The 11,275-nt window shown below is 37.4% G+C and overlaps 1 protein-coding gene across 1 annotated transcript; it reads left to right on the top strand.

The window, feature by feature from the left end:
* The first annotated feature begins 2,225 nt into the window (after positions 1-2,225).
* LOC131320621 (WEB family protein At2g38370-like) lies at positions 2,226-5,329 on the top strand. Its single transcript, XM_058351370.1, has 2 exons — positions 2,226-2,892; positions 3,794-5,329. Exons 1-2 carry the CDS (start codon positions 2,710-2,712, stop codon positions 5,168-5,170), a joined length of 1,560 nt encoding a protein of 519 aa, XP_058207353.1. The 5' UTR covers positions 2,226-2,709; the 3' UTR covers positions 5,171-5,329.
* The last annotated feature ends 5,946 nt before the right edge of the window (positions 5,330-11,275 follow it).

The following is an 11,275-nucleotide window of genomic DNA, read 5'->3' on the forward strand; positions in this document are numbered from 1 at the left end:
AAGTTCCGCAATCAATTGCAATTACTACAAACAATGCTTTTGTTTGCTGAGTGCTTTTTAAAAGTTAAAAATTATTTCTTTGGCTGATATAAAAAGTGGATAAATTAACACCCCTTTGCTTTTTGCGTGCTTTTATCTCGGTCAAATATTGTACGTGTTGTCTGCACTAGCTTGTGTACCCATGAGTTTTCCCGACCCTTTCCGGAAAGAGGAGAAAAAGGAAAATTTGGGACCATTGCCAACTTTCACCTCTTTTTTTTTTTTTTTAATAACAGGATATCCGGGTCAGCTTGCGCGCACATCGATTAATTTCAAAGTTTTGAAGGTAACGAGCGGATATAATCCTCCGTGATCCCAAAGTTTGAAATATTTGGCCTCCGTAGAAATGAAACATATGACCTCATAAAGGAACACTTATTGCTTTCTCATAAGAACTTGACCAAATTTTTTGGGGTTAAGTTTCACCTTTTGTTGGACCACAAATGTCAATTTCTAGTTTTTTTGTTACTAGCTTCGATTTAATAAGAATTCAGAAATAAAAACAAAATAATAAGTAATTACATTTGAATCGCATCTAGGTCTTTGATTCAGACTAGGATTTATTGATTTTTTAAATCATAATTATTGATAGGGAGTTGATTTCTACATTCCTTGTTTTGATATCCACACTCCTTTTTTTGTTTTTTAGCAAAAAAAATACATACACTTTCAACACTAAAATCTAAACAAGAAGGTGTGATTATCAAAAAATAGAGTGTAGAAATCAATTCCCTTATTGATATTCAATCAGTTTAGTTAGAATGAACATTAACACAGTTTTTTCTAATTCATCCGATTAATTAATGAAGTGTGTAATATTTCATATTTCAGATTTATAGCCATAGTTCAATGAAATAGATTTTTGTATTAGATTTTAAAGTACCATCAATACACGCCAATGATGAATAAATAAATAAATCAAGATTTATTAATTCATGACCTGTTTCTTATATCAAAAATACTATCAACAACCCTAAAACATTAACATTTTGAGTTCTCCTAATAAAATAAAATTAAAATTCGCACATTTCTTTTTAGGATTGTGATTTTGGCACTCGAAAAATTGATGGAGTGGAACTGAACTGTGTTAATACACAAAACTACGTCGTTTTGGAGCCACTCCATCAATTTTTGGAATGCTAAAATCAATTTCCTTCTTTTTATCATCATTTTGCATTTTTTTTTTGGTCTCATTCATGTGGATAATGGATATACGTGACCCTTTCGGTGTGTAAAATCTACATAGCAAAGGAAAGGATAACATGATAAGTTTACAAAAACAAAGAAAATAATATGTGTGGATCTAATTAAGAAACATGTTTTATTTTTTGTTTGAGAAACAGCCAACAACATCCTATATTTATTATAATAATCCACTAAAAGAACATGTTAAGGAGGATCCAAACCGATGTTTAAAAAAAAAAAAAAAAAAAGGTTAATGCGAAGGGTACCGAGAAAAACAGTGATGGGTACTAACCATATGTGGGCTCCACTATGGGATTTTGCAAAATGTCCCAAGCCGTTCATTATTTTTTAAATAACTTTTCAAGTTCACTTGTAAAAATTCAGGTCAATTCGAAAGTGCTTGAAAACTAAATGTTGGATCAAGTACTTACATTTATTGGATCAATCTGAAATTTTACAGGTAAACTTAAAAAGAAAATTAAAAATAATGAACGATTTGAATCACCACGGTTCAAGTTCACACTCTTTTACCGTCCGCACATGCCTTTTTTCAATTGAATTTTGATGATCCAAACCGCTCAATGTGTTCAGAACATGATTTTAAGAGTAGTCGCAAGAAATCGGCAAAAAAAATGACTGGAAAGAGATTGATTTGAGCAGTTTTTTATTGAACCGTTCAATAAAAAACTATTCAGATGAAATCCTTCCTGGTCATTTTTTTTTTGCTTATTTACCTTGAGTACCTTAAAATCACGCTCTGATCATATTGAGCGGCTTGGATCATTGAAATTAGATCGGGAACAATGAAGTGCGGACCGTAACAACATCCGGAATTCCCTGACCGGATCCGGACAGCGATTTGAACCATTTATGAAAAACCCAAATGGGCCACGCATAGTCGGTACCAATAGACGGTAAAAAAAGGAGGATCCAATCCAGGGAGTGGGCGAACTCGGACCCACCGAAACCCACAAACACAGGATTTGTGTCAAAGAGATCGCACGCACAGTCACCACTGCTCTCTCTCTCTCTCTCTCTCTCTCACGTACAGTCACTACTGCTCTCTCTCTCTCTCTCGCACGTACAGTCTACTGCTCGCACGTACAGTCACTACTGCTCTCTGTCACTACTGCTCTCTCTCTCTCTCTTTCTCGCACGCACAGTCACTACTGCGCTCTCTCTCTCTCTCTTCCTTTTGTTCGTCAACAATGTCAAGGGGGTGATGTAGCTGTAAACAGTTCTTTTTCTTTCCAGACACCATCATTACCATCACCCTCCTCCCATTATCCTCCGGCATACCCAAAAGTGAAAAAAAGGAAGCTCTTTTCACACAACACTCCCACATTCTACCTCCCTCTCTCCTCACAAAAAGTTTGGAGACAAGAGTTAATAAATGTCCATTCAGTGACTCACTCTTCTGCAAATTCAATCAATTAACCGAAGAACCCACTTGTTCTCCTAAACTTCTGCGCCCTGACAGACAGTATGGCCGAAACCCCAGAAACGGCGCCGGCGAAGGAAATCACTAGCTCCGAGACCAAGAAGATCGTCAATCCCAGGGCGGAAATCGACACGTCACCCCCGTTCGGGTCTGTTAAAGAGGCCGTGACCCGTTTTGGCGGCAGCGGGTCTTGGATCCCCCATCACCTCCTCCGACTTGCTGCTCATGTAACTCTCAAATTTTTGTACTTGTTTCTCTAAATTACTGTTCTTGGCATTCGTTTGTTACCTTCTGATTCCTTTTTTTAATTTGCTATCCCAATAATTTTTTTTTTTTTTTTTGTTGAATTCAATAATTGGTCCATGCTTATGTGAACATTTGTGTTGTGTAAATTGTAATTGTGATATTAGCTCTGTTGCTCTCACTATTCTGCTAGCATGTGACTGCAATATGTTGATTGTTCTGCTATGTTTGGTTGTTGTTTTCGGAATCGATTTTTGGAAAATAGTTTCTTGTAATTTGTTTGGTTGTCAGTTTTTGAAACTTGCTTTGTCACAATATAAGTCTTAGGAACACTCCTATCGATCAGTCATCTCTCACATGTGTGTGGCCCCACACATATGTGAGAGAGGAGTGATCGGTAAGAGTGTTTGTAGCATGTAGTACATTATCTCCGTCACAATGTAGTACGTAGAATATCAAAATAACTTGAGAGGGATAATTTCTTGAAAATGTTCAGCAAAAAACGACTCTTACAACAGCAGCTAAACAGGCCTGAGTTTTGTGGGTGTGATGATTGTTGACCTGTAATTCTGTACTCTAGTTTGAATTGTAAGTTACGACTTACGAGGCATATCCGAGAGGTACCAAGATTTTCTTATTGTTCGTATTCCATAGAATTTATCCCTAATTTAGAACCAATATGGTATCCTATCAAAATTCCGATGAGAGGATTCCTTGTTACCATACACAAAGTCAGGACTTTTAGAAAATGATCACCCAAGGAAGAAATGGTCGTATCACGTTTCATGGTTATATATTTGTGCGTGTAGCTGTTTTATTAGGATTTGTGCATGTAGCTGTAAGTTTCTTGTCGGTAACATTTTATTTTTTACTCATAATGAGCAGCATGGCTTTGAGGAGTACGATTTAGACAAAGTGGAGGCACAAGCGGCAGCGTTGGAGAAGGATCTTCTTGCGAAAGAAAGGGAAACACTCGGGGTTTTAAGAGAACTCGAAGCAACAAAAAAATTTGTAGAAGGGTTAAAGCTGAAGCTAGTGAAAGAAGTGTCTGAGTGCATGGCTTCCCCCGAGTTAAGCCCATTGGGAACTTTGAGCGCGTGTCCTGCTCCATCTCCAGGCTTAATCCTAATGGAGCTGAATCAAGCAAAACTCAACCTGTGTAAAAGTACAAATAATCTCGCAGCAATTCAAGCTTCTGTTGATTCTTTGAATAAGAAAATGACAAAAGAGAAAACACCCATGGAACTAAATCTCCCAAAGAGGGAAATACCGAATCCTGTACTGGGAGAAAAGATTAACAGCGAAAGAGCAAAGCTGCAGTTAGCAACCCAGGTAGAAAGCAAAGGTGATCCTAGGAATTCGCCAAATATTTCGAGGCAGTTGCAACAGTTTAATTTTGAGGCAGATCAGTTCAAGAAAATAGCAGCAGCTGCTAAGTATGAGGTGATGAAGGCAATGTCAGAGATTGAGCAAACGAAGACAAGTATCAATATGGTTGAAATGAGGTTGATTGCAGCCAGAAAGATGGAGGAGGCCGCTAGAGCGGTTGAAGCTGTTGCTTCTGCTGAGATGAAGACTCGATCGAATAGTGCTATTGAGGGAGTAACTCTTTCATTTGAAGAGTATTGCTCCCTAACCCAAAAAGCTCAAAAAGCTGAGGAGTTGTCTAAGAAGAGAGCTAGGGATGCCATGTGTCGTATTAACGAGTCGAATGCATCCGAATTGGCTATTCTAAATAAGCCAGAGGAAAAGTCCCAAGAAGAAGCTATGGGTAAAGTAGAGGTTGCAGAGAGAAGAAAATTTACTGCAGATGAGGCATTTTTCCGAGGGAGAATGGAACGTGATGAAATGAGACAGTTGGAACAGAACCCTACATTCAAATTCAAGAATTCCTATCCGTCTTATGGTCATCGTGATTCCCCACTGATTGATGAAGATGAATCCAACATGATAAAAGAAAAAACAGTGCCTGTGTTAAGGTCAACGATTTCGATTGGGGATATACTGAGCAGGAAGTTGATTTTGCAAGATGATTTTGTCGTGGGAAATCACGTGGAAGGCCGCACTGGAAGGCAGCAGGTGTCTTTGAGTCAAATGCTTCGCGAACAGAGCGGGCTTATCTTTGAACCTAAGAAGGCAGTAAAAGAGGGGTTTGTTCACAAGCAGTTCTTTACACAGAGGAAGAAGTTTGGATTCATCGATATATCACTCCCATTGACAAAGCAAAGTAAGAAAAAGGCGCAGGCTGGGAATCCGAGGTGATTTGGTTTACAGCTGAATGGTTCTTCCATTACTCTTTATTAATAGTGTGTCGTGTTTATTTGTATTTTTCATGGCTTGAGATCGTGTTTCCAATGTTGTGTTTGTGCTGAGGGATTTGTATTTGGTGATTTTATGTTATTACAGTGATATTTGCATTAATTTGTTTCTATTGCATTCAAATTCATTGCAAACAGATTTATGAAGCATATTCTTTGAAAGGAGACAATGGTGATGAGAACTAAAGCAGAATCGCACAAGTTGAAAATTTGACATATCTTGGTAACTTGGAGCTCTTGTAAAATCAATCATGCTAGTAGCACAAGTTAAGACTCATATCTCTTCTCTTAAGCAACTCTAGGTGCTAGAAGCGCCTCGGCTAGTGAAGTAATTTGGCGATCTCTTGTGTTATTCAAAACGCAAAATAGGACTCACCTTGGTCTCATTTGATAATGCAAGCCGTTCATTTTGAAAGTCTAGATTAATTGAGTTTTGGTAGTATCTGTTTGAACCAATCATACTTGTCTGAAGAGCAATAAATAGTTAGGGTCTAATTGTCTGTCGCTTTTAGAATAATTATGTTTCGATCAAGCAGCTGTCGATGTTCGCTCACCATGATTCATTGCATGAATGCTGTCCAAGTCTACATTATAAACGGCTCGGATCACCAAACGAAATCGTAACGGGTCTCATTTTACATCACGTGAGGGACTGATGGATATACTCAATCACAATAGGAGGTGACCATTATTGGCATTGAAGCCCATAACAATGAGCCCAGCACAGCCCCATTACCGGCCCGCCCTTAGAAGTAGTTCTTGATGTTGTGTCCACCAAGCCCAAATTAGATTACTTGCAAAGCAGGAATCACCAATTACCAAAAGCAGGAATCCACCTCTTGAAAGTGGTACAAACAAAAAGAAGGAAAAAGGGCTCCATCTGAAGACCACAAGTTGCATCATCGGAATAGAGATAAGGAGGATAATGGAGGATTCAATGAGAACAAAAGGTATTTTGATTGAGAGAACAATGCTCAAACCAAAATCTTAGTTTAATTAGTCCACTAAATGGACAGCATGTCGGCCACCTTGAAATGGGTGTACCCAATCTGGTTTTGATGGGGAAGGCTAGAGCTATTATTGTGTTACTGAAAAACTAGTCACTTTTCATAGTCCTACTACAAGCCACTCACGTGACTTGCACGTGGATTCAAGGAAAGAACGTTTAAAAGTGCTTTGAAAAATAGGACCCGGCTTCTTTATAGTTGGGTTTTAAAGAAATCTATGATGTTACGTATTGATCTTCCTTCTTCACAATCAATATGGTTTCAAAATTTAACAGAAAAAAGATATTTCTAGTAATAATTCTAAACCATTGCTAATAAAAAAAATTGAACCATTGGAAACAATTTCAGATGGTTAAGATTGTGGGAGAAGCTGTGTTCTTGAGAATACGAGAGGATAGTAAGTAATCAAGGAGTTGGCGTGGTAGTGAACAGTGATGACCACTTGTAATTAGATATCGCAGGAAATTTTTGATATGACGTTCGACTCCCATCCGTGTGCTAGGGCAACTCATACGGGAGACATTTTTATTGTTTTGATCGGATCCCTTTCTACTAAACGATAGAATTACTTCTCCGAATCAACCAAACCATTAAGCCAAAAGAAGCGGGGGTCTGCTGTCCATAAGAAACGGCAACAGTCCCATTGCACAGGGTCAGCACCCATGCCGTCCTTTGTAGACAACAGATCCCCGCTTCCTAGCGAAATACTCAAATTGTAAAAAAAACCACAATATAATACTAGAAGCCATGCATTATGATTGCCCTGTAATTGGATATTATGAAGGGAACCTTGTATACGTTGTCCATGTTACGTGGCAAACAGTTGTGGTAATCACATAAAAACACACATGTTATGCTTTCAGCTGTCCCACCGTATGTAAAGATTTAAGGGATATACTCCTAAAAGAGATATCTCAATTATAGGGAGGTGAGGTTTCCATAAGCTCAAGTAAATCGAAGGCCCTAATCAGAATAGCCACGCATGCCTAAATACCCCCAAGCTTGCAGTGTACCTTATCTAATCATTGAAGTATGTTTGTACCTGAGATTCCTCTGTGATCTGTCCATGTTTTCAGCTTACACATTGCACAGAAGAACAAAAGCCATCCTCCGAATCCTCCACTGGGAATTCCTGTGCTTTTGGTACAAACACGTACCCTCCTTTGGAGTAACCCCACGGCTCTTCTTTTCTTTTCTTTCTTTCTGACCGGCAAATGGTATTCGGTCCAGTTTATCCACACCTCAACTAATTCTTTCTGGTCCAGTTAAAAGTATGCTATTTACGCTGAAACTAAAAAAATCACTTTTTTTTTTTATAGCCTGATCCCAAGAATTGAATCTTATCGTATATGGATTTCACAAGAAATTACTTTTACTTATACATGAATTGATAGTACCATAGCTAACACCTACTGATGCCCTCTTGCTAAGGTGTCCTGTTAATAATATATGCCTAGGGTTGCAATCAATAGATACCCGGCCCTTCTGATTTATGGAGTACCACATTTCCAGTAATGTAGCTAGTGTTAATTTCTAATTTGGTCCAGTATTTATTAGTGTGTGATAAATAAAGCAGAATACTTCAGCATGCAGTTTATTACTTAACGTGCCAAGTCCAAGTTGTAAAAATTAATTCAGTTCCATTTTAACAAAATTTATTTAGCAGGAATTAAACATCTACAAACAAGTGCTCTTAAGATATACTTATATGTTTATGATCGTGTAGTAGATTATCATATTATTATCTCTAAAATATGTTTGACCAGATTGATCAAACCTAGAATGTACTCGATGAGACAGCATTCGAGGCCCAAAACATTAGAAGGGCAAATTATCCTGATCATTTCTGTTCATGATCGAGGAACATATATATATATATATATATATATATATATATATATATATATATATATATATATATATATAGTTCATGAGATTAAAGATCGAAATTAATTTTGTGCCTTAAACTAAACAAACAAATACTAGCTCCCACATGCTTAGTTGCATGTGTTTCTTTACTTCGAATATTAATTGCAGACTTAATCATGATCATCAGATTTAATTAATCAATTATCACATAAAGTAGAAACTAACTAACTTTAAAGTTGAGACAATGAAGGGTACCTAGCTAGCTAAATGGAGAAATTAAGAGTACTTTGATTCCCTGTTCCAGATTACTACTTCACTTATTAGAGAGTTTAGAATCATATATATTCAGTAGCAATCTAGTGAATACGTACAGTAGTACGTATATGATGAAACTTCCTTCACACTGATCTGTACCTTTGCGAACGAATTTGTTCCAAATTAATGTAAGATGTCGTGCACGTATTTATTTACTTAATTACGTTTTCAAACTGTACGTCGTCATGCACACAAATAACGTTGTACTCCACAGGTAGCAATGGCGGCTAGCTAGCTAGCTTTAATTAGTTACAGGAAAATGATTGTTGAGATCGAGATAGAGAAAGTAGTGAAGCAACTTCAATTCACAGGATACATGTCATGCATTTTACACGGGTGGTGGTGGTTGCGGGTCCTTAACCCTTTTCAAATACTCCTACCTTAAGATGGCTTCCATCTTATTCATGCCCGGACTCACCAAATGAATGTGAGAGAGAGAGAGAGAGAGAAAGATTAGAGAGAGTCGTATGTGTCACGCACAGTACCGGTCCAACGTTTGGATTGCCTAAGTCCAACCGCAGAGAGAGAGCTGAGAGAGTCGTATGTGTCACGCACAGTACCAATCCGATGTTTGGATTGCCCAAACCCGACCGTAAATGTAGTTGTTCAAGTCCGTGGGCTTGTGGGAATTACCCTGAAGCCGGCTCTAGTCACGACTCACACATACACCCATATAAAACATAGTTTAAGTATCTTCTTAAGATTGTTTTTTTATCTTTTTCAAAAGGGTGTTGATTGATTTCGTTTACTTATAACACCTAGCTACATACTCCATTAGCTAGTAATATATATAGCAATTTCAAAATATATCTTGTCTCTTTTCTCTCTTTTTTTTCTTATCATAGTGAAACCCTTCTAGCAATCGTTGCCGTGTTGTACGTTTAGACGAATTAATCATTTAACTTTAGGGTTATTTTTATTTACGCTTTCAATATATTCCTTAATTATTTTGTTTTCCATATATATATACAAATCCTCCAAATCATGTGCTGAATTCTACTACAATGCAAGTAGTCCATATCACAAACTATTAATTTGTAAGCAACTTGTACTTAATTACACATTTCACTGTCAAGCTAGAAAGAGAACAGATCGAGGGGAAGAGCTTATAATAATGCCCTGCTTTCTAAAAAACTATTTATTATTGGTATGTGAAAGCAACAGAAAGCTAGAACCATCCACTAATCGAGGACCATTCATATTAATTTCGTGGACACCAAAGTGCAGCTAGTCCATATCTTCATTTTTCTTTGCATTTCCTTTTCATTGTGCCCATCATTTGAACTCCATAATGCATATCTCCTTTTGTCTTTGCCCAAAGCAAAAGTTTGGATTCAACAATATTGTCCTTAATTATTATGATTAAACAAAACCCAACTTTTGTTTAAATTTTACTATGCATGCATGTGTGCCAGTTAATACCGCGTTAAAAGTCGTCAATTAATTACAGCACAAAATTTTAATCGTGACTTTAATTACCATTATCAAATAATAAAAAAGAAGAAGAAGAAGACGGCTAATGGGCTTTAAATTAAAGGTGTTCGGACAGCTTAAACGCATCTTGATTTATTTTTGAGGGCCAATTTTTAGTATTTTACAATCTTCTATCAATGGAGAGCCGATTAAAGTCAGGAAAAAGCAAGTGGAGTGGAGTGTACACTCGATCCCCTGCACATGGGCAATGTTCGATTTCCGTCAGCACTCATCCACCTTCTTAAGTCTCCTAAAATAGAGTAGATTAGAATCATCAAATGCCAAAAAAAAAGTCAGAAAAAAAAGTCAGCAAAAATAATAATCCATATATACACTAATTTAGATGATCATACATGTGCACAAGGTGTGGGTTGGTCCAACTAAATATTTATGGGAGAATTTTTCATAAATCCACTATACCACTTTCCAAACCCCATAAGTCCACTTCTAAATTCTATAACCTCGTAAGTCCACTAACCTATTAGTAAAGATATAATAACCCCGGTTAGTCTAATATACCCCTGCTTTTCAAAAACATTTCGCCCCATATTTTTTGCCATTTCAAAAAATTTCTATCCGAAAATTTCAGTCCCCATTATAAAACCCCTCCCCCTTCCCCCCCTCCCCCACATTTCCAAAACAAACCAGGCTGAGAGGAAAAAAATGGAGACGGTTTGCTCCTTTGTTCCATCGTCTGTTGTTGTCGACGTTCTTTGTAGTCGTCTTCAGACGATCTCCGTCGTCCACCAACAGTTGATCTCGTTCACCAATAGTCGCCGTTGTTGCCCTTCGTTTCGGTCGGACGCCGTCGCGCTCGTCGCAGTTGTTCGGCTCTGTTTCTCCATCGTCGTCAAATTCTCATCGTAGTTGTTCACCTTTGTTTCATATCCTCGTCGCCGTCGATCAATCTCCGATTTCGTTCGATTCATCTCCGTCATTCTGCATCCTCGTCGCCGTCAAAACCCTTCGGTTCATCCCCATTGCCGTCAATCTCCTCCGTTTGATTCGATCCATTCTATATGTTTCATAGAAAACTAAAAGTGAACGCTGGGTATATATATTTGATAGGTCGGTGTATGGTATGGTTGAATTAAATTAGAAATTCGATTGATAGTATATATGGTTATATCAATGTCGATTGACAGTATATATCAATGTTGGTTAAACTGTGTGTGAATAGTTGGTTCTACGTGATATGCTTTTTAATATGGTTATATGATAGATACAGGTTATATAACCTTATATATTTATTCAGAAAATTCCAAATATATCAGAAGCAAGTCAGAGAGATCGCTACGCGGACCAAATCAATAAGTGATTGATGAAAAGCAAAATTATAACCTTATATTTTTATTCAATAATAAAAAAATCAAATAATCGAAATA

This window comes from Rhododendron vialii, chromosome 3a, assembly GCF_030253575.1.
Source record: "Rhododendron vialii isolate Sample 1 chromosome 3a, ASM3025357v1".
NCBI classification, from domain to species: domain Eukaryota; kingdom Viridiplantae; phylum Streptophyta; class Magnoliopsida; order Ericales; family Ericaceae; genus Rhododendron; species Rhododendron vialii.